Source organism: Python bivittatus, unplaced genomic scaffold (genome assembly GCF_059951505.1).
Source record: "Python bivittatus isolate LINGU-HERP-01145 unplaced genomic scaffold, Pbiv_v1 ctg000730_np1212, whole genome shotgun sequence".
Lineage (NCBI taxonomy): Eukaryota > Metazoa > Chordata > Lepidosauria > Squamata > Pythonidae > Python > Python bivittatus.
Window position 1 is genome coordinate 1328221 of NW_028277109.1, and position 22599 is coordinate 1350819.

The window sequence follows — 22599 nt, forward strand, 5'->3', positions numbered from 1 at the left end:
GGAAGTTCTCAGCAGGGCGTCCCGCCTCTCTCCACTGCTGGCTGGGCCTGCACCCTGGGCAGGCTCCGGCGGGCGCTTGCCTCCGGATCATGCCACCCAGCCCCAGTCCAGCCCCTCTCGGCACCGCTTTGCACTCCGTCTTGGCCATGTGATCAAAGGGGCTGCCCTTTGGGGAACCAAGGCTTCGTCTCCCCCCCCTTTCCTGGCAGAGGGAGACCCCCAGGTGACGGCTGCAGCGCCCCTCCTGCCGGGCATTTGTTTGCCAGCCCTTGTATTCGCCAGCTCCAGGCAGGTCCCCCCGAGTCTTGGCTGGGGGGCAGATGGAAATCAAGCAGGGAGCCTGACCGGAAGGCGGGGAGGCGTGTAATGGAGGCGTGTAATTGAGCCTCGCTCGCGTGGCATCCCGTGGTCAGGAGATCTGGACGAGCTCGTGGGTGGCAACGGCCCACCAGGCAGGGAGGTGCAGATGTGGGGGTAAGTCAGCTTGGGCTTGTGCCACGAGCGAACCCCACACTGGAGCCAGCTCGTCGTGTGGGGGGAGGCGAGACTCGGCCCTCCTCCTCTGGCGCCCTGTGGCCAGCCATCCCACTGGCCGGACTGCGGTTGGGCCGGGCTGCTTGGGCGAAGCATACCCACGGGGTCTTGTAACCCGGAGGGTGGGGGCGGTTCCTGGATTCTCTCGTGGGTTCCCTCAAAGGGGCTAGCCAGAAAAATGGAAAAAACGAATTCGGCCTGGAAAGCCTTGGGAAGAACGGCTCACCTTGCGGTCCAGTTAAGGTGACCTCTGGACGGCCCCCCCCTTGCCCCGAAGAGGGAAACGGCTGCTTTCAGTGGGCCAGGAAAACGGGCAGCCGTCGGCACAGGGCTCCCCGGGGCATAAGGCGCTGCTCGGATTGGGCCTGGCTCCCTGCATCTCCAGGGGAGGCCGGGCAGGGTTTGCGGAGCTGGGTGAGGCTCGCCCGGTCAGAGGGGGGCAGACTGCCCAGGGAGGGGCCGCACCGGCATGCCTTGCCCGGCTGGCCGTGCGGAGCTGCATAGGAGAGGAGCGAAGCAGCCCCAGCGCCAGGCGGGAAGCTCGGCTTGGCCAAAGCCCGTCTGCGCGTCACAAGCGCCCGCTTCCTGGCCGGGGAGGGCCCTCCTCCCACGCGGGCGAGGCCGGGGCGCCCCCGGCTTCCCCTAGGACGGCGCCCGCGGCCCTGCGGCTGCCAGGCTCAGGTATGGCACGGCGGGGGGGGGGGGGGGCGGGCGCTGCTGCAAGGGATGCCGGGACTCTGACGTCCAACCCAGGAACTGAGCTCAGGATGCGAGCGGGGGGGCGCGCGCGCCAGCTGGGCAGCCTTCAGACAGCCCGCCGACCTGGGCGCTGACCGGCCCGGCTTCCGGGGGGCGCGCCGCGTGGCACCGGCGGCGAGCAGGGCGGGTGGGTGTCGCGGGGGCGCGGGGGGGCTGGGCCGGTCGCCCGCGGCGCGGCGAAGCGGCGGCTGCCCGCGACGGGCCCTCCTCCGGGGGCGGCGGGCGGGGAGGAGCCGCCTGCCCCGCCCTGCCCCGCGGGCAGCGCATCCCGTCCGCCGAGCCGCGGGCGCGCCAGGCAGGGAGCCGCCCAGGTGCGCGCGGGCCGGCGGCTGGGTGGGCAGGCGGGGGCCGGGGGCCGGGGGGGCGCGGCTCGGGGCCGGGCGGGCGGCGCGCCGCTGACGGCCCTCTCGCTCCCTGCCTCCCTCCTGCCTCCCTCCCTCCGCAGCATGGCCGATTACCTGATCAGCGGCGGCACCGGCTACGTCCCCGAGGATGGGCTGACGGCGCAGCAGCTCTTCGCCGTGGCGGACGGGCTCACCTACAAGTAAGCGGGCGGCGCAGGGGCGGGGGCGCGGAGGCTGCCCGGCGGGAGTTGCGGCGCACGCGGCTCCGCGGGCGGCGGCCGGGCGCGGCGGGCCGGGCGGGGGGCTGCACGAACGGCGCGGGCGCGGGGAAGGGGCCCGCTCCGGAATGGGGGGTGGGCGCGGCGGCGCCTGGACGCCCCCCGCGCCTTGGCCGGAAAGGGCGGCTCAGCATCTCCGCGCCGCAGCTGGAAGGCAGCGGCGGGGCGGGGCGCACCGAGCCTGGAAGCGGGACCCTCTGCTGGGGTGGGCCGGAGCTGCCGCTCCCCGAGCCTGGCTTGACCCCTCCCGGACCCTCAGGCCAAACGTCAGGCCTTGTTTTGGGAAGAATCGCCTCCCCAGGTGAGGGGCTCGGCCCCGTCTCCTGGCTGACCCCCTGGCTCTTTCGGCGGAGCGGGCTCGGTCAGAAACGCTGCGAAACGCGAGCTGGGCAGCCTGGCAGAGGTGTTTCGCCCTCCCAGGGCCCCTTCGGCGGCAGCCTCGCCTCTGCGCACCAGGTCAGCCCCGGAGCCCGCCGCGGCCGGCTCCGGACCTCGGACCCCCCGCCGTGAAAAGGCTTCCAGCCCGTTTTCCGCAGGGGGTTGCCCTCCACGCGAAGAGGCCCGCCTGCAGGGGCCTCGCAGAACCGCGGTTTGGTGCGCAGCGTCTTGGAAGTCTGAGGCTCCAGGAGTATTTGCTAGGGAGGGGTGCTGTGCACCCCGGTGGAGCTGCTCGCATCCCGGCCCAACCACTGTGTAGCTGGGGCGGCCTGGGTGGTAAGCCTTAGCCCCCCGCCTCCTGGCTGACGGAGGGCAGGGGAGAGGCTGGCTTCTCAACCACCTTTGCAGGGGCCGCCTGCCGAAGAGCAGCCACCTCCCCGCCCTCCTTGGAGCCTAGCTTCTGGGTCTTGTCCCTGAATTCCCGAATTCCCAGCACTTGGCACATCCTTCCCTGAAGGGGCACTTCAGGGACTAAGTCCAGGGAGCAAGAATAAAGTGGATTGGGCCTTATTTGGAGCAAAAAAAGCTGTTCTGATAGGCCCAGGATTGGGTGTCTCAAGCAGGGTGTCCCTTGTTTAAAATTGTGGGTGGCTTTGGGCCCTGAGGGAACCTGCAGGGTAAGCCATAAAAAAATTTAAAGGGGGAGGGGAGAAGCAAGGATCCTTTTAGCTTTGCAGATAATTGTACCAATTCTGATGGAAGCGGAGATATTTCTTGGCCCTGGTTTTAAGAAAAGAGAAGGAATGAAGGAGGTGGCTGAGCAAAATTTGGAAGAATTTCTCTGTGTGAAATGCAGGGAGTGTGAGCAAAGAAGACAAACGTGGTCCCAGGAGACTCTCTCATCCCTCAGCATGAGCAACCAGGGTTTTCCAGCTTGAGCTGATTTTCAGTTTCGCCGAATGTCTGCTGCTCCCTTTCCCGCCTGGGCCTTCATCCTCCAGCTGTTTGGGTGCAACTGAAATGCTTTGCCCCTCCTCAGAGCGCTGGTTGCTCTCTGAGGCTTCCTTCTAGGACACAGTTTCCTTTTCGAGAACAGAGACTTCCCTTTCAGTTCTGGCCTCGGCTTCTCAGTCAAGCAAGGTTTCTGATAAAGCAGGTGTTGCACCTATTATTTCTTACACAGAAAACCAACCATTAAAGTTAGTTCCTTCTGAGCTGCAGGAGCAGCTAGAGAGTGGGGCCAGAGCCCCAGAGGGGTGGGGTGCCCCCTTCCTCTGTCCCTTGGAGAGGCTTTGGCTGGTATTCCTGAACCTACGGGCTGGAAGTCCGTAGCCTCTTCCAACTCTACGAGTCAATTAATTAATACCGATTTTATTTATATTTTAATGTTAAATATCCTAAATTTCTGCTGAAAAAATGCTGTAACATCTCTGGGTTGATGGTCAGACTGTTTCCTTATGACGCTTATTTACATAAGTCTCATAAGGTTCCTCCCAACAGCCTTGTGGAAGTTGATAAAGGCCTTATTTATTTAATGATTGGTGTATAATCGCAGTGTTTGATCTGCGGAGCTATCTGGTTGCTTCTTTTCAATTGTGCGTTCTGTTAATCGTTAATTGTTGAGCACTGCCTAGAATTCTTTGGGGGACAGGCCGGAAGTCTGCGCTTTAAGTAAGATGCTTGTTCTCAGAGCCAGTGCGTGGCATGCCCAGAGCCTCCGCTTGGAGGGTTGGGTGGCCTCGCTGGCTTTTAGTCACGCACTCACACCAGCCTGGGTGTCCGGCAGTCGTCTTGAGTCTGGCGTATGTGGGAATGTGGCAGCTGGACCAGGTCTGATCTGGGCTAGGCTCTGTCCCGGATGAAATTGGCACCATAAGCACACCGCTTGTGCTCTTCGTTTGAATGAATGCAGAGCGTTGCAGAAATTGTCCCTTCTATGAAATGCATTTGGTTCATGTTTCCAGGGGAGAATATATACCTACAGGTCAGCTGTTGTTGCAAGTTTTCTGCTGGAAATTAGGGGTGGGGGGCTGTGACCAGGGTGGATCCAGGCTGGTTAGAGTGGGGGTCTGTGCGCGGAGGGAGGAGCAGCCCCTTGCTCCCGGCGCAAGGGAAGGGTGCTTGTCTGCTGTGCCCGAGGAGAGTGTGGGCTGTCCAGGGAGAAGGTCCCTTCCTGCCTTGCAGCTGAGCACAGGGTCAAGTGGAGAAGGAAACGCTGCAGGTTTCTGAGAAGCACGTCTTGGGAAGGCTTCCTCCAGCGTCTGGATCCCCTTTGTTTCCTGACGGAATCCTCGCAATTTTGACCTGGCTGGGGGTTCACAGTTGGCTTTGCCCTCTGGCATCTCCTCAAGTGAACAACCTCTGTTGGAAGGTTGGATGACTTCCAACTTCAGGCCCCTTGGGGGTATCCGAAGGCCCCCAGTTCACAGCTCAGGGCCTGAGTTCGTACCACTCTTAACTCTACCCAGTGAACAGAAAACCCATGTCTGTGTCAAACGTCATGCAAAGAGGAAACAAAGAAATCACGGCCCAGCTTAAAGCGATGGCTGGGTTCAAAGCACATACTGGGTGGTGGGGTGGCGACCTGAAACAGCCCCCCAGCCCTTAAGCCCTAAATCCTCTGCTGCTGCTGCTGCTGCTTTCTTGTTTGTGCTACAGAGGGCAGCTGCACACGCGCGTACACACACACACACACACACACACGCAGAGTTTGGGCCCCCAGACGTTGATGTCTCCTCATCCTGAACAGTCGCTGTGGCCGGTCAACAGTCTTCCAGCCGCCTCCTACTCTGCTGCCCGCCCGTTTCTGGCTGGGTTCAGGCCGGGTTACAGTACAGTGCGGGTGACCTCTGGAGGGCTCGGGACGGAGGTGGTGTGACTTTCCTGACCTTCCTGGATCTCTTGGTGGCTTTCGGTACCATTGACCATGGTATCCTTCTGGCCAGTTTCAGGGGTTGGGGGCGGGAGGCGCCGTCTTGCAGTGGTTCTCCTCCTTCCTCCGTGGCTGGTACCTGTTGTTGGGCAGGAGAGGTCTGGCCTTAGGTCCCGGGGTGTGCTGTGCCTCAGGGCTCGGGGCTCCCGCCCCTCCTCTTTCACAGCTACGTGCAACCTCTGGGCAGGTCATCTGACTCATCACTTTACTGATGATGCCCACTTGCACCTCTCCATCCCGGGCCGTTTCAGTGCCCGGGGCTGTGAGGGTCTCAGTGTGGAGGAACCGGCTCCGACTCAACCCTTGCAGCATGGGGTGGCTCTGGGTTTTTGACCCAGAGGGCCTGTGAGGGGTGATCTTTGACTCTTGCCGGGATGGTGGAGTTGAACTGTGATTTGGGGGTCCTCCTGGACTCGCAGCTCCTGCTCGAGAAGCAGTGGCGGCTGTGGCCGGGGGGGGGGCCTTTGCGCAGAGTCATCTTCTTCACCGATTCCGCCCATTCCTGGACCGAGAGGCCCTGCTCACGGTCAGTCACACCTTGGTCACTTCCCAGCTAGACGATTGCAATGCGCTCTACTTGGGGCTGTCCTTGAAGACCAGCCAGAAGTTACAGCTAACCCAGAACACAGCAGTCTGCGCAATGCTGGGCCTCCCTCGGTTTGCCCATGTCACACTGTCGCTGCACCAGCTCCCAGTTTCTGGATGCAATTCAAGGGGTGGCTAGCCCCTTTGAAGCCCCGCGTGGCACGGGGTCAGCTTATCAATTGGCGGGACTGCCTCTCCCTGAGGACGCCTCCTGTCCACCAGGGTAGATAGGTTGGGCGCGGCCCCATCCTCGAAGAGCGACTGTCTAGTGGGACCTTGGAAGCATCCGGCACTCGTAGCCTTCCAGAAAGCTGCAAAGGGCCGGCTGCTCCTCCAGGCGCCAGAATGGGGCAGGGTTGGGCCTGGGGGTTGCCTGGATCGATGGGTGGTCGGGTGCCTGGTCTCAGAGTTTGGGCCTTATTGTCGTGGCAAGCTGCCCGGAGTTGTGCCCGGCAAGGTGGATGCCATGTTGATCTTCTAAATGAACACGGCTGCCAGGCCAGGGAAGGCCCGCCTCCTGCTTCTGCCTCTGGGCTGGCCGGGCATTGGGTGACGGCTCCCCTCTCTCTCTCTCTCCCTCTCCCTCCACAGCGACTTCCTGATCCTTCCCGGCTTCATTGACTTCACGGCAGATGAAGTGGTGAGTCTGCCGGAGAGAGCCGGGTGTTCCCATGGGGCCTCTGGGGAGCCCCAGCAGACATGGGGGGGGGGGCACGGCTGACCTGTTCGGCTCCCCGGACAGAAACAGGCTTTGCTTATCTAGCTGTGTCCGAGGGGCTCCAGAGATGCAGATCTCTCTTCAGTTTATCCCAACATCAAGCCTGTGAAGTGGGCTGTGCTGTGAAGTGCCCAAATCATCCCTCAGGTTCTTCTCCGTGGTCCTGGCTCAGCTTCAGGAACAGGTGGCGCAGGAGGGCAGGCCAGCCTTCTCTGCAAGGCTGCCGTGGAAGGAGCCCTCCCTCTTCTTGGAGAGCAGCAGCACCTTCCAGCTTCCTGAAAGCCCTTTGGTGGCAGGGGGTTCCATGGGGAAAGCCTGGCTGGGTTCTGGCAATCTGCCGCCTCCGCGGTCTGGGACATCCAGCTGGGCGTCAGAGAGCCAGGCCAGGACTGCTGCCTCGGGGAGGAGCTGGTGAACTGGCGGAGCAGGACGCCAAGGCTGGCCACTGGGCCAAATGCCAGCCCAGGGATTGACCTCCCTTGGGCCCAGCCTGGGGCCTCTTCTGCTGCCCAGAGAGGCAGGCAGCAGGGGCAGATCTGGGCGAAGAGAGGGGCTGCTTGAAGGACACTGAGCTGGCCTGAACAGTAGGGCCTTGTTGTCGGGGCGGGGGGGGGGCACGGAATGGCTTCAGCTTGAGAGGCACTTCTGTTCCTGCCTCTGTGCTGCCCCGTGGAGAGCGTGGGGCCCACCTGGTGCCCCAGTCCTTCCCCACCAGAAATTGGCTTCTAGGATTCCCTTTTCCTTGGTGGATTTCAGGCGGCAAAGGGAGGCTGGGTGTGGGTGGCTGCTGGGGAAGTGAGTGGTATGGGGCTTGGGGGGGGGTCCCATCTCATGCTCTGGGTGTCTCTGCCATGCCCACCCCCCACCATTAAGAAAGCAGTCCCTTGGCAAAGCTTGGGGGGATAATTTTTAATGACATTTTAGATGAGCTGGCATTAACTTGCACATAAAGGACTTGGTATTTGTGGCTGCTGACAATCACCCCAAATGCCTGGTCAGTCATGGAGGAGAGGCCTGTGCCAACGGCCCCAGCACCCTCCGCTCTCAGTTGGGCTTCTTTGCCATTGAGCTGATGAAGGTCAGGCCAGGGTGCTGGTGTGGGTTGGAGGAAGGAGAGCATTGTCTACTGCTTGGAGGGGTTTGGCAGCCCAGTGTGATGTCCAGCTGCCAACACACCTCAGTAAAGCCCTCAATGCTCTTGTGAAATTCTCCTTTGTAACATCATAAAATACAGGCTAGGTGATGCTACTGTTAGGCTCACGTTTGGCTTACAATTGCACCCCCATTAGTGGCTCCATTTCAGGGGGAAATGGAGGGGTGGAGTGCCATGGGCTCTGTCCTGGGCCCCGCACTGTTCAACACTTTTGCCATGACTTGGAGGAGGGAGTTGAGGGGACAGAAGCCGGGGAAGGTGGCTCATGCTCCAGAGGAGGCAGAGAAGACCCCATGAAGTCCAGGCAGGCTTGAGCAGAGGGCTGAAGTGAACAGGATGGAGTTTAGCAAGTTCTGCCTCTGGGTAGGAGACATGAGAGGCGTAAGTCTAGGATGTGGGGAGGCCCAGCTTGGCTCAGGTAGATGTGAGAGTCCTTGGGCATCCTTCTTGACCACAGGTTCAACTCGAGTCAGCAGTGGGAGGCCACTGCCGAAAAGGCCAGTGCTGTTTTGGGAGGTATTAACAGGTGCGTAGAGTCCAGACCACGTTCCCACCTTAGTCTAGTCCCTGTTTGAATACTGTGCTCAATTTGGGGCATGGCAGTTTAAAAAGAAGATCAATAAACCATAGAATATTCCAGCCATAGTGGACCACCAAGATGGTGAAGGGTCTGGAATCCATGTTCTACAAGGAATAGTTAAAGGCACTAGGTGGTTTAGCCTGGAGAAGAGAAAGCTGATCCTAAGAGATCTGAGGGGGAGTCATAGGGCAGGACCAGGACTGGTGGGTTGAATTTTCAGGGAAGTAGATTCAGGTAACGCGTGAAGACTGTGCAAGCTATTAGCCAACAGAACAGGCTGCCATATACTGGGGCCTTCAACAGAGGCTAGATGGCCATCTGTCCAAAATGTTTTAGCAGATTCTGCATCAAGGTCCTTGCAGCTCTGTGACTCTTTCCGTGCAGAGGTTCAGAAAAATATGGGAGTGTCTTTCTCACTAATGTTGCAAGGGAAACGGAAGATGGGCAGAGGAGGTACATCCCCCTGCCTTTCTTGGGGACAGGTAGTGGCCCTGGGAGAGGATGGTGGCGCCCGGCTGGCAGAAGACAGAGCTGACCCCTGCCCTCCTTGCCTGCAGGACCTGACCTCTGCCCTGACCCGGAAAATCACCTTGAAGACGCCCCTCATCTCCTCCCCTATGGACACCGTCACAGAGTCAGATATGGCCATTGCCATGGCGGTGAGTCTCTTCCAGGGCCAGTGGGGCACCTCTGCTGTCCGCAGGTGGACCCGTAGCCGCCTCTGTGGGCCTGAGGCTGCACAGGGGACGACCTCCTCCCATGCACCCCTTTCTCACTCGGGGGTGCCGGAGCAGGGGGCTGGGAGACCAGAGGCCTGGGCAGCCCCTCTGGCCCTGCGACTTCAGGGGTCCTGCCTCTTTCCCCCTGCAGCTGATGGGCGGGATCGGGATCATCCACCACAACTGCACCCCGGAGTTCCAGGCCAACGAGGTCCGCAAAGTCAAAGTGAGTGGCAGCGGCTGGTCCCTGGAGCTGCGGGTCACCTGGCCGGGCTGGGCTGGGCTGGGCTGCAGGAGCGCTGCCCAGGGGCGCTGGCGGAAGGGCCGCGCTGGGGGTTCTCTGAGGCTGGCCTTGCATTCGGAGCTCAGAGGCCCTCCCGGACGTGTCTGCAAGCTCTCTGCCAGCGTGCAACGGAAGGGAGTGGGACATGCCGCGTGGGGCATGTGCAGCTCCTGAAGAAGCGAGAAAGGGAAGTTTTACAGAAAAGGCCTCTCCTCTCCCTTGGGCCACAGAAGTTTGAGCAAGGCTTCATTACTGACCCGGTGGTCCTGAGCCCCACCCACACCGTGGGGGACGTCTTTGAGGCCAAGATCCGGCACGGCTTCTCGGGCATCCCCATCACGGAGACGGGCAAGATGGAGAGCAAGCTGGTGGGGATTGTGACTTCCAGGGACATTGACTTCCTCTCCGAGAAGGACTACCGCACCCCCCTCAGTGAGGTAGGGGTGCAGAAAAGCCTGGACGCGGTGGCCCCACCTTCCCTCCCACCTGCAAGGGTTCCTGGGGTTCAGAGGTGGAGGCCCCTTATGAAGGCCGGTCTCTCCTCCAGGGCAAGTGCCCCATCCTGCCCCATCCCCAGACACGCACACCAGCGCTGGTGGCCTGGTTCGCTCCACACGGGCCCAGCTGAGCCACCACCTCCCCTCCCCTTCTCCCAGGTCATGACCAATCGCAATGACCTCGTGGTGGCCCCGGCGGGCGTCACCTTGAAGGAGGCCAATGAGATCCTGCAGCGGAGCAAGAAAGGTACAAGGGGAGCAGAGGGAAAGCCCCGCCCCGGGGCTCGGCATTGGAGGCATTCCTGTCTCCCGCCTTGGGGGGTTCCCTCCCCGTGGGGAGGGAGGGAGGGGAGACCCTCTGCAGGGGCTCCCTCCAGGCCACGGCCCAACCTGCACGACCTGGCCCAGCCCTCCTTGCCCTGCAGGCAAGCTGCCCATCGTGAATGACACAGATGAGCTGGTGGCCATCATCGCCCGCACTGACCTGAAGAAGAACAGGGACTACCCTCTGGCCTCCAAGGACTCGCGCAAGCAGCTGCTGTGTGGGGCGGCCATTGGCACCAGAGAGGATGACAAGTACCGGCTGGACTTGCTGGTGCAGGCCGGCGTGGACGTGGTGGTGCTGGTGGGTGACCCTCCCTCCGTGGCAAGCTGGTGCGGGGAAGGGACCTCCAGAGCTCTGAGAGGGAACCGCAGCGGGTTCCTGTTGGTCCCCCTGGGCGTCTCTGCCGGAAAGGAGCCGTTGTGTATCAGGGCGACCCAGATGGCGGGCTCTGAATGGTACCCATCTCCTGTGCTGCTCCTCGGCACCCGAAAATTGTGCCCCCAAAACAGAGAAGCCAAACGGCCTTTCAGAAGCTAATCTGACACCTCTGGGAGCAGAGCACTCCCATTTTCATACTGAATCCCCCCCACAAGCAGTCCCTGAAAGGCCTCCCACTCTTTCCCACCACTAAGCCCCCCCCCCGCCCCTGCCCCCAGCTGCAAAATTAGCCCTGAGAGCTGTCAGGAAGCCCCTGGGAGTGGAGCCTGCGCTGTACCCCCCCTTCCATGTTCAAGTCTGGGGCAGGTGAGTGAAGGAGATTGAAGCGCTTCCCCACAGCCTGCTTCCCCCCCAGCTGCTTCCTGAATTTTGTTTTAAGTGGTGAGGCTCACAGAGCTTTGCAGCTGGAATCCTGGCAGGTTTCTTTGAAAGGGTGGAAGGAAAATTCACATCACGGTCCTCTCAAAGCCATGCTTGGCATGGCCTGCTGCCCCCTTGGTGTTGCACCAAAGGGGCTCGTGGCTGCCTGCCTTCTGCCACTTAGTGTCTGTCCTTTGGGGCTACGTGTGGACGTGCAACAGGGCTTGCATTGCGCTCCATGGGGGTACCTGTGGGGCTGTTCTAGGTGCCTGATGGTCCTTTCTTTTTCCTCCTCCCCCGCAACCCACCCAAGGATTCATCTCAGGGAAACTCCGTCTATCAGATCAATATGGTTCACTACATCAGGCACAAGTGTCCAGAGCTGCAGGTCATTGGGGGCAATGGTGAGTACCTGGGGGCACTGCCAGGGTGTTTCCTCTTGCAGAGCTTCTTTGCTTCGAGTTTGCTTCCCCAGCTGAGTGGGTCCTGCAGGGTCCAGTTGCAGCCCCTGCCCCCCGTTATTCCAACTGACCAGCATGGCCGCTGTCACCATGACAGGAAAGAAATACCATGTAGATGACAGGCAGAACCCAGTGAGTGATTGGAAGTTCCTCTTGTCTGTGCGTTCGTGCACATTGCAGCTGAGTTGCCAAGGCTGGGAAGCTGGGAGATTTCTGGCACCTGCAAATACGTGCAGGATTGCAAGTGACGTTTTGAAAAATACTACCTTATATACTTGCAGATAAGCCGAGAATTTTAGGTGCCAAAATGCACCCCAGAAATTGGGTTTGGCTTATCCACCAATGGGCTTATCCGTGAGCATATACAGTAGTACTTTTTAAAGTACCTGTTGGCAGATAAGCCGGCCCTTGAATTTTTCATCAGAATACCATGAAAAAATGTGGGTTGTCTTATCCGTGGGTGGCACATTTTTCGTGGTATTTTGGTTAAAAATTATCCATGGATGGGCTTATATGTGAGTATATATGATAATACCATTGCACAGCTAAAGTTTTTTTCCTGAATCACCATTTATTTAGAAAATACCCCTTGAGAATTCTCACACACTCAGAGGAAGACAACTTGGTATCAGATTTCTGTCTGTTGCTAAAAAACGGAGGGATGGGACCCAGAGCGGCCTCTTGCTCTGTTGTCTTGGAGGCCATTGTGTAGCTTCGGTGGGAGGAGGACATGCAGAAGTACACACTTGATTTCAGTATAAATAGGACTCGCTTTTGACACATAGCTGTTGCTGGAATTCTTTCACAATAGCTTCTTGGCCTTCTGCAGTAAATTACTTCACAGAAGTTCCCGGATTCTTCTGTGCCTGTCGCAGCCGGGAAGGCCACCTGGATCTACAGTTTCTGGCTTTGTTCTTCCAGAGAGAGTCAGGCTGGCTATGAAGGGGGTGGGGGCGGGGGTGGAGGGGAATCCGTCATCATACCAGAATAGTGCATTAATGTGGATATAAACAAAATGGAGAATGTGTTTTGTTTCAGACCAGAAGAAAGGCATTGCCTTCCAGAACTTCTTGGAAATTGTTTGGAGTTGGCTGTGGTTCAGCAGAAACAAAATATGGAACATTTTGGTTGATTGGGCTTTTGGCTGAAACAAAATCCAGAGGAATCCTGGAGTGATTTTTCAGGCCAAGCAGGGCAAGGCCGGTGTGCATCTCCCCTTCCCTGAACAGCTCTCAGCCAACCCACCTTTTATCTTCCAGGGCCTCCCATCCCCAGCTGCCCCCAACATACTGGCCGTGTGCCAGTTCCTTACTGCAGCAACTCTGCAGCGAGGAGCAGGTCCCTGTGACACGTATCTCCCCAGTCTTCTTATTTTCCTTCCTTCGGCCACTGTGGTTGATGTCCTTAGCTTTTCCTGTTCTCTCTCACTACCCTGAACCGTTTGTGGGGTGGGACAGTCTTGTTTCAGTCAGTTCCCAGAACTAGGCATTCCTGCTCGCTTTAGACCAGAACCTCTAAACGCTCGTTTCTGTGTGGGCGAGGTTTGCCTGAAAACAGCTCTTAGGTGCATGGACTGTTTTGAAAGTTTCTGAGTCAACATAGGTCATGGAGGGTCTGGTGCTCTCTAAGGCCTTGGCCTTGTGGACTGGAGCAGGTGGAAGTTTGAGTCTCCTCCTGCAGACGCTGCTAAGTTGGGGAAGGGGCTGCATTAGTCCATGACCCTTTTACGGATACCTTGGCTCCCAAATTCTGCTTCGGCACCCCCTCCCCTTTTTTCTGCATTAGGGCCCATTGCTGAGGCAGCGCTGCTCCAGGTCAAAATACCCCCATCTTTGCACGTTGGCCATCCTGTCCTGTCAGTGGGGCAGGGGTCTTCTGCTGTTGGGGCCCAGAAGGCATCGGATGCCCTTGGGGTGGAGTCCCTTGCTGCTCAGGGGTCTTACGGGTGCCTCTGCTTTCTCCCCTATTGGATGCGCAGTAGTGACAGCGGCCCAGGCCAAGAACCTCATCGATGCTGGTGTGGACGCGTTGCGTGTGGGCATGGGGTGTGGTTCTATCTGCATCACACAGGAAGGTGAGTCCTGGGGTGGAGCCCCCAAGCACGGGCACTCCCTGCCTCGGAGGAAGCGGGCCCTGAGTTCTGTGCATGCCTCGGGGCCCTGGAGGTGAACTCTCTGGGCTCGGTGCTTCTCGCAGCCCACGAAACAGCCCACGACCCTTTTCAAGCTAACGGCTGCCCCCAAGTGGACAGTGGCCCTGGCGATACCTTGAGGTTGGCCTTTGGCCGGCCAGCAAGTAAAAGGGGCTGGGCCCTCCCAAAGGTCCCCCTGCAAAGGCTGGATCGCCCCCTGCCTTGGTCAGTGGGGTCGGGTGTGGTGGTGGTAACCGCTTAAAAAGCGAATTCTCGCCGTGGCTGCTGGAGCCTGTGGGCAGAGCGCGGAGGAGCACCCGCTGCAGAACTGAGGGAGCTCTGAAGGCTGACGCTCCGTGCCGGAGACCGCAACGCGCTCACCCTTTTTTCCTCCTTGGGTCTCCGATCAGAGCCGCCTTCGCCTCCCTGGCTGCACCCCGTGGCTCTCCTGAGCTGCCAGGGCGGCCGAGGGCTGGGCCGGACCCACGGTGGCCCCTTCCTGCCTATGACTCTCCCTCCCTCAGTGATGGCGTGTGGCCGGCCTCAGGGCACAGCCGTGTACAAAGTGGCAGAGTACGCCCGCCGGTTTGGGGTGCCCGTGATCGCGGATGGTGGGATCCAGACGGTGGGCCACGTGGTCAAGGCGCTCTCTTTGGGGGCCTCCACAGGTGAGGGGGCCTTGCCTTGGGGAGGGGGGTCTTTGATACTGCGGGCGGGAAGGCCCGAGCCACCTTGCTCTGTGGCCTGAAGATCAGTGGCAAATGAACTGCAGCCGTGTTTTCGTTTTGTGGTCTGCAAACGGGCATCGCGTACATACAGGCCGCCATAAAGCGTTCCTGTTTTGAAAGAACTCGCTGAATTTTAGCTGCTTAAACGACGATCTGGACTGAGGAGAAGGGCCCTGTTACTCCTTCAGCTGTAGCTCAGCCCGTGAGGCCTCCCAGCCCGGCGCCCCCGCGGCAGCTCCGGGCGGCTGGCAGCGTTCCCCCGCAGCTGCTTCCCAGCGTCCCTTGAGGCGGCCTTGGCAGAGCCTGGCCGAGTCTGGCCTGCGGTCCCCAGGAAGCTCTGCCCAAGCGGTGACTTGCCCGGCGCAGCTCCCCCGGGGACGAGGGCCCCCTTTGCTGGTGCCTCCAGCCCTACTCCGGCCCTCTCTCTTTCCAGTCATGATGGGCTCCCTGTTGGCTGCCACCACGGAGGCGCCCGGCGAATATTTCTTCTCCGATGGCGTGCGGCTGAAGAAGTACCGGGGGATGGGCTCTCTGGACGCCATGGAGAAGAACTGCAGCAGCCAGAAGCGCTACTTCAGGTGTGGGAGGCGGGAAAGGGCTCTCCCGTGGAGAAAGCAGCGGTGGGCATGGGCCGAGGGGGAGAGGGAGGGCTGCCACAGAAGAGCCCCTGGGAAGCGGGAGAGGCCTCCCTCGGGTCCCGCGAAGTGCCTGCCGGGGCCTGGTGGCTCTGACTCGGGCAGGGAGGGCCGCTGGCTTGCGGGGAGCGGGCGAGTTCGCGCTGCCGTGGTAGAGCCCGCTGCTGCAGGACTCCTTGCTCAGCCCGGCTGCCTCGGGGCGGGCTAGGAAGGCTGCCGGCTCCAGCGCCCTCCTGCCTTGCCTTGCAGCGAGGGGGACAAAGTGAAGGTGGCGCAGGGCGTCTCCGGCTCCATCCAGGACAAGGGCTCCATCCAGAAGTTTGTGCCATACCTGATTGCTGGTATCCAGCATGGCTGCCAGGATATTGGCGCCAAAAGCCTCTCCGTTCTGCGGTGAGTAGACTTGCCTCACCGTGCCAGGCTGCGGGTGGGAGGCTCCCCGCTGGGCCCCCGACGGCCCGCCTAGCCAAGGCGGCGTGCTTTGGGCTGCCAGGTTGGCGCGGCAGCTCCCGGAGGAGGCGTAACGGAGTGAGCGTGGTCAGCGTGGCGCCCGGGGAGGCAGAGCGGGAGCCTCCCTAGAGCAGGGGCAGGCTGGGCCCTGTCCTGGTGGCAGGGCCTGGCCCAGCAGAGCTCCCCGGTGGAAGTGCGAGGGAATGGGACGGCTTGAAATCAGGGCAGCATCTTTCAAAGCAAGAGCTATTCCAACGGTGCACCTCTCCGTGAAATAGCCTTGGCCTGAGAAGGTTGTGCGAAGAGGCACCTCCAAGGGAACGGCCAAGCCGGGGTCTCCCGCAGAAAGATCCCTCTTCCTGCTCCCCGAAGGTCTCTTCCTCTCTTGCCCCCCAGCTGCGAGAACCTACCCCCCTTCTGCACCATGTCGCTGGAAGGACGGCTGCGCTGCCGAAGGAGGAGCGTCACAGGCCTCGTCTGCCCCTTCCACTTCGCTGCCCCCAAAAGCCCTCGGCTCAGGCCCTCGGCCGGGGCTGCTCTCAGATCAGGCCTTCGACTCTCCTCTGTCTCTCTCTTCAAGGTGGCCCTCCTTAGCGTAGTGGCTGGAGAGGTCGAGCCTGGGTGTTCTCTGCTTCTACGACATGCAGGTAGACTGCCTTTGAGCAAGGGTGCTTGGTCCTTCCAAGCACCCGAGTTTATTTTCGTTGTTCGCTGATGAGGCCGCTGAATCCCTTCAGTCCTGGCTGACCCTAAGCTGCGTATAGAGAAATCGATGGGTAACGCAGTGACAAAGGTGAACAAGGAACACGGGTGCCAGCATAGCAGCACCCTCAGCAGGCGCTCCCTCCTGGTGGGCATTCTGGGCGACTTCACTTCTCCCAGGCCAGCTCCAGAGCCTGCGCCACGGTGGGCTCTACAGGGGACGCCCGGTGCCCAGTGCGTGCTTGGAGAGGAGTCAGCAGGCAGGGCAGCTCCGGGAAGGAGACTCAGTACGACCTCAGCAGGCCCGGCCCAGGGCGGCCAGGACCAGCAGCTGCAACTGCTCCCTCAGAAAGGAGCCCCCCCCTACCCTCGGGGTGACCCTGAAGGCTACCGCGGTCAACCGTATCAGAGGCCATGGAGAGGTCTGGTGGGTCGGCCGTGCTCATCTGTGAGAGCGAGGGGCCCAGGTTGGTGTGGCTCAGCCTCGGCAGCTTTAAGATGTGTGGACTTCGACTCCCAGAATTCCCCAGCTGAGGTTGTCGAGGTTGAGCAATGCCAATCTAGAGAATTTGTTTTCCACCGAGTCCTCTGCAGCTGCGGTTGCACCGCCTTCGTCAAAAATGGGAGGTTGAAGATAGGTCATCCGAACAGCTGGGTCTGCTTGTCCCCTTCTAGCCACCTGGACCGCCAGGTGGGGCGGCGGGCAAGCCCACAGATCGCAGGCCTGGCGTGAGAAAGGACCAGCCGCCACCTCGCGACCTGCAGGCTCAAAAGCCACGTGGCAAACCTCGGAGGACGTTATCTTGTCGGGTGCTTGGATGCCGACCGTCTGGCTTTTAACAAACCAGAGCAGTTTATCCACAAAATCCTCAGGCGGGTCAGAGCAGCCGCTTGACAGCGTAACATCTCATCATTTCCTTGCCTTCCTCCTCGGAGCATTTGCGCACTACGCTTCAGTTGTGTTCTGGCTTCACACAACACTCCGAACTGCGCATTAATCATGGAGGCCGGGCTTGTGTGACACAGCGAGCCTCTCCCAAACTAGTCTAAAGGTTTAGAATAATGTGCGAACGCGTTTGCCAACGCTTCCCCTGGCCAGGCGACGCGTGATGCGTGAATGCGGATGCTGGGCTTGGATTCTTCAAGTGTCCCCGCTGCCATCTGCGGGTTCGCTGCCATCTGCGGGTTCTCTTGGAGGATGTGCGAAGGAGGGGGCGAGGGTCCAGAGCTCCTGGTGGGCAGAGGCCCCTAAAGCCCTCCTCCTCTTCTCTTGCCAGCTCCATGATGTATTCAGGGGAACTAAAGTTTGAGAAGAGGACGATGTCAGCCCAGATTGAGGGGGGAGTCCACGGTCTCCACTCGTAAGTATCTCGTGCTTACTTGCAGCCGCTGCCCTGAAGCCCCCTCCCCTGAAGCCCCCTCCCCTCCTCCTTGCTTCCAGGGTGCTGTTCCAAGCCGAGCAGGTCCAGAGTGAGGGAGAAAAGACTGTTGCCCACTTTGGGGGGCAGGGAGCTGGCCCTGCTGAGCAATGCCCTCCTCCCCTTCTCTGCTGGCATTCCCCATGGCATTCAGTCCAGCGAGGGGGCATCCCTTGCTGCTTCTGCACAGGACTCCTTCTGACCTCCTTGTGGCTCCAGTGCTCGGGTGGTGGGGGGAGAGTCTGCCAAGCTCCTCTTCTCTCTGTGCAAACTAGGGACTCGTAGTTTTGAAGCAGATCCTCAGGACCACAGCTGAGAGTTATGGAGGGGAGGGGGGTGCAAAGCAAAGGTGTCTTGTTCTGAACCCAAAACAAATGGATTGTGGCTTGGAAGATTGGCAAAGCCATTCTGGGTGGGCTACAGTTCTTCTGAACAGAACCCACAAACTTCTTGATAGTTCTGGATGTGGGCCTTCAGGGGTGAGTAGGGCAAGGCTTGCTCCTGGCCCCCCGTCTCCTCTTCTCTCCCTCCCATTAGGTGCAACGGGCAGCCTGTCCAGCTGGTCCCCCTGCCCTGCCCTGCCCTGCCCTGCCCTGCCCTGCCCTGCCCTGCCCTGCCCTGCCCTGCCTTTCCGCTTCCCCGTCTCTCCTTCCCTCCTCCCCCACGCAGTAGCCACCAAGGCTGTCCTGCTCTCCCACCTGGAGATATTCTGCCCAGATCCCCCGTCTCTTGGTACCCCAAGCTGCCTGCACTGCCCAGGAGTTGTTTGCACACCCCTTGTTGGTCACCCTTGAGCCAGGAGTTAATGGGTGTGCAGGACCCGAAGGCCTTCTGCTCCAGGACAAGCAGGAAAGCCTTTCTGTCCCCTTTGACTTTCGAAAGCCATAGAGGCCTTGCCAGGAGGGCCTTCCCTGGACAGGGACTCGAGCCCCCCCCCCACAAATGTTAGGCTCCCCTCCCTGTCATGTGCTTGGGCCCTGGTGGGGGTGGGGAGCGCAGTTCAGGAAATAACTGGGGGGGGGCAGGGAAGGCAGCTGCTGCTTGGCCACCGGAGGGGAGGCGCCAGAAGCAACGCCGCCCGCTGCTGCTCTGCCTCACTGGCCTTCAGCTCTGATGTCCTGAGTTGCTGCTGCCGCCTGCTGTGCTGGGTCAGTCGGCATTCGCTCCAAGTGAAGGGGCCTCGTGTGCATCGTTGGATGACGCGAGGGGCAGTTCTCTTCGTTTCTGCCCCCGTGCTCTTTGCAAAGGGCGCTGGGAGCTTCCGGGGTCCGTCCAGCCGGTTGGAATCCTAGCAGCGTCTCCCGGGTTTCTGGTGCTTTGGGGCTCTGTGGTGGAATGCAGTCCGTCCAGGTGCAGCGGGGTTGTGGGTACGCTGGAGCAGGATCGCTTGGGGCGTGGCTCGGCCTGAGCAGACGCCTGCTGTGCTGCGGTCCAGGGAAAGGAGGCGCGTTCCCTCTTGGGCCTGACTGAGCCTTGCCACGAGGAGATTCCCAAAGGTCTAGGGAGGGGCTCTTGCAAAAGACGGACGGGGCTGCTGGGGGCCCTCTCTGGCTTTCAGCACGACTGATAAAAGTGAGAAGATGCACTTTGCCTTTTCTTCTTCCTGGGTGAGTTGGGAATTGGCTGTTAGTTGGGGCACCTCGTCTGTTCTTGTCCCAGCTCTTTGGGTTCTCCAGCTGGGGTCCCCAAAGGAAGGGTCAGAAGAGCGCCTTCCATCAGCCAGCCGGTCCTTTTCAGGAAGAGGAGGGCTGGAACCACCCCCTGGAGCTCTCTGATGGCCACCTGTTGAGGCTTAGCTGGGAGTCTCTGATGACCCTCCGGGTGGGGCCTTTCAGGGCTCGGAAGGCCACCAAACGGAGGAGGAGGAGGAGGCAGCAGGCCCAGAGGGAGGGTCGAGCCGGGTAAGCGGATGCGTGTATCGATGCGGGATTAGACCAAAACCTAAGAACGTAGACATTGGCACGTGGAATCAAAGCAAGCTAGTTGCTGTATTGCGTATTAAGTCCTTCCTTTACTTTCCTGGAGTGCATGGGGTTCTTTTGGTGACGTTCTTCTCCCTGAAGAAAGAGTAAAATCCTAGGGGACTTTGCCCCGTGGCCTTTCCTCCGTACGGGCACTAAGTATCCCATCCCCTGAAGCAAGTGGAGCCCAAAGCCCATCAGGTCCCACAGGGAGCTTCTCCCCGAAGCTTCATGTCTGCTGGAGGACTCACCTGACAGCCTAATTTTTACAGCCAGTGTAGACCGTTGGGCGTTTGGTGGCCAAAGGGTCTTCAGGAAGGGGACTGATGGTGTCCTGAGGCTCGAGCTGTGGTATGTGGGGGGTGGGATTTCTGGCAGCCACTAAAAGAGCCAAAGCGTAAAAATGGGATTGGGTTGAGCAGGTCCCGGGAGGGCAGAGAAGTCAAGCCAGAGCAGACAGGGAAGGCCTGCCGCCACTGCCGCCTCCTCCTCCTCCTCCTCCTCCTGGCAGCCAAAGGGTTCATAGGGAGGGTTGAGCTGGCCTGGAGCAGAGACCACGCTGAGGCTGGTCCTCTTTCCAAAATGATAGGGCCTCACCAAGCAGATGAAGTGGAAAGGCCGCCAATTCGGGGGGGGGGGGGATGCAAGAACAGGCGCTGTTTGTAAAGGGAAGCTGGGGTTGTCCCTACAACCAGCAGGTTCCCTGTGGCCTGATGGGGGCCCTTCTGCTTCCCCATTTCCTGCTTTCTGTAAGAGCAGACCTGGAGAACCCCAACGCTTGCATCCTTTGGGGGAGCTGTTGGATTATCCCACCTCGTGCTATGGCTTGCTTCTGCTTCGTGACGTTCCTCCCCCCTCCCTGCTGTCCCAGGGCTCTGGGGCCTAGGAAGGGTCTCTCTTTGCCAAAAACAGCAGTGGGACAAGCCTGGATGAGGCATCTTGGGGCCACCTCATGTGGGATGGAGCAGGAAATGGGGTGCTTTTTCTCTTGATCTGTTCCTTTTGGGGGGTATGGCAGATGGGTAAAAGGGGGCAGCCTTGGGGGGGGACTGACCAAGGTCACTCTGTGGGCTTCCACAGCTGAGGTGGGCTCAAATCTGGGTCTCCTAGCCCTGATCCCCCACTAACCATTAGCTCCGAGGCTGTTCCTCCAAGCAGTGGGCAAGGGGAGGCTTTTACAGCCCCTCCAGCTGGACGAGCAGAAAGGTCCGTGCCAGAGTCCCGCAGGGAGATCCGGCTGTTTTCCTTGAGCCTCCCTCCTGCGTGCAGCGGGAGCAGCGCTGGCCTTGCGCGGCCCCAAAAGCAGCCTCTTTGTCTGCACGTGGAAGGGTCGCCTCTTGGCTCCTGGTGGAGGAGCACCAGAAGGGTTGGGGGCTTCCCGAGAGGTCCCTGCTCTGGCGTGGGGAAGAAGGGAGGGGGCTGCAGGCCCAGCTGCTGGGGCTTCTGCTGGTTTAGTAGTGCTGTAGCTCCTATAGGCCCGCGTGCTTGGTAGGATTGGCGGCGCTGTGGCTGGCGTGGTGACTGGCAAGGCGGTGGTGGTGGTGTCGAAGGGGGAACACGTTGACCTTGTCCCTTTCTCTCTCTCCCTCCCACGCCCCCCCCCCCGGCCTTCCTGTAGCTTTGCGTTTCTGCCATGTAAGTAACTGACTCCAAGCCGCTCTGGGTGTGCTGGACGGGGGTCGCTCGTTCCCTCGGCCCACCGCCACAGGAGGGCGATGGGCGCCTTGCACAGCCGCCTTCCTCCTCCCTCGCTTGGCAGGCTGCTCCAGAGCCAGCTCTCCCCTGGCGCGGACAGGAGGTGCCACGCTGAGGAAGAGGCTGAGCAGACCCTCCCGGGGCCTGGGCCCAAAGTCGCCTTCACCCCGAGCCTGCCTGGGGTGACCTGGGCTGGGCTGGGCTGGGCTGGGCTGGCAAGGCAAGGCAAGGGTGAGGAGGAGGGCTTCTTCGCAGCTCTCCTCCCTTTTGACAGCCCCCATGGCGCTCACGGGCCGTTGGGGGTCAGTACCCTGGGGATCCAAGGGGCTCCCCAGTCCTGCTGCTCCCGGTCCTCTCTTGAGGGCTGAGGGCCCAAGACCCACAGGGGCCCCCTTCCTTGGGCTCTTACTGCTGCCCACTGTGTGAAGTTAAAAGGCCCCTCTGAGCTATCTCTGCCCCCCCCGGACTCTGTTTCTGCTCCCTGCCTGGTTTGCTGCCTCCCCTTCCTCACCAAGTGTCTTGGCGAGGGCGGGGGTCTCCGCAAGGGTCTTTGGGGGAGAGCTAGCAAGAGGGCCTGCTTGGCCCCACGTGGGGCCAGTCCCGCCTCCCCCCCGCCCCTGATCGCAGGAGAGGTCCCCCCGCCTCCAGCTGCCGGGAGGGCTGATCCGCCCCTCTTCTGCCCCTCTGCAGGTACGAGAAGCGGCTGTACTGAGGAGGGCTTCCAGAGCAGCGGCTAGTGACTGGCTTCGCCCCCCGCCCACGGCCACTGTCGCGCCTGGCCAGCACGCCACCCTCTTCTCTCGCCCCTGGCTTGGCTGCAGGCAAGACTTGCACTTGGGGCTGCCTGGCTGGCGGCACCTTGCCACGTGGCATCTCTCGCCCGGTGCTGTGGCCGTGGCCGTCAGACTCCATGGGGGGCACCCCTCTTGGGCTTTCCGCCAGCGCCTTGCTCCGGCTTCCAGGTAGGGGGGCGTTGGGGGAGTCTCCCAGCCCCCCTCAGCTCAGGCTCCCTGCCCTGCAGCTGCCCCCCAGAGCTGCCCCCAGGAAGGCAGAGGGCTCCCCAGGAAGTCGGGGAGGAGATGGCTTCCTCCCCCGGCTTGGGGGGTGAGGCGGGAGGAGCTGCAAGCGGACGAATTGCAGGACAGCTGCTGCCAAGGGGTGGAGGGAGCCTCTGTCCCAACCCTTGTGCCCCCCGTCCCAGCCCGAGGCCATCCTCTGCCAGATCTCCTGCTGGCTGTCCTGCCCCCGACTGCAGCCTCAATGCTTCTCTGGGGGAAGAGGATCTTGGCTAGGATTGGGTGGGGCCCGCCCCCCCCCCCCAGATTCCCTCCCAATGCTGTAATTTTCGTGCATGCCGGGGCCCTATGTTGTGTCCCTGTATTCTCAGATAATAAAAGCAGCACAGTGTCATTATCAAACGGTCATGCTGGTTCTTCGTTGCACCGGGGCTGGGTGAGAAGGAATGGGGGGGCAGGTGTCAGAGCCTTCAGACTGTGGCCCTCCCCGCCCAGGAGGAGATGAGACACACACAACAC

At 60.6% G+C, this 22599-nt stretch overlaps 1 protein-coding gene across 10 annotated transcripts; it reads left to right on the top strand.

Annotated features, from left to right (window-relative positions):
- The first annotated feature begins 1078 nt into the window (after positions 1–1078).
- Positions 1079–22497, top strand: IMPDH1 (inosine monophosphate dehydrogenase 1). 10 transcript variants are annotated; one of them, XM_088129146.1, is made up of 15 exons: positions 1262–1420; positions 1739–1837; positions 6402–6450; positions 8819–8920; positions 9132–9206; positions 9494–9700; positions 9920–10007; positions 10186–10385; positions 11197–11287; positions 13323–13418; positions 14000–14143; positions 14637–14781; positions 15088–15231; positions 17268–17351; positions 21755–22496. In XM_088129146.1, the coding sequence occupies exons 2-15, from the start codon at positions 1740–1742 to the stop codon at positions 21774–21776; spliced, it is 1545 nt and encodes a 514-aa protein (XP_087985272.1). In that variant the 5' UTR covers positions 1262–1420; position 1739; the 3' UTR covers positions 21777–22496. The 10 variants fall into 10 exon arrangements, with proteins under 10 accessions (XP_087985266.1, XP_087985272.1, XP_087985270.1 ...); XM_088129144.1 differs by having other exon boundaries at positions 11197–11285; positions 13312–13418; positions 13886–14143; XM_088129145.1 differs by having other exon boundaries at positions 11197–11285; positions 13312–13418.
- Positions 22498–22599: the final 102 nt, after the last annotated feature.

Coding starts and splice junctions, on each gene's coding strand:
- IMPDH1 (XM_088129140.1), top strand. CDS start 1,740: ATGGCCGATTACCTGATCAGCGGCGGCACCGGCTACGTCCCCGAGGAT. Junction 6,451..8,818: donor ACTTCACGGCAGATGAAGTG/GTGAGTCTGCCG, acceptor CCTTGCCTGCAG/GACCTGACCTCTGCCCTGAC. Junction 14,782..15,087: donor AGCCAGAAGCGCTACTTCAG/GTGTGGGAGGCG, acceptor CTTGCCTTGCAG/CGAGGGGGACAAAGTGAAGG.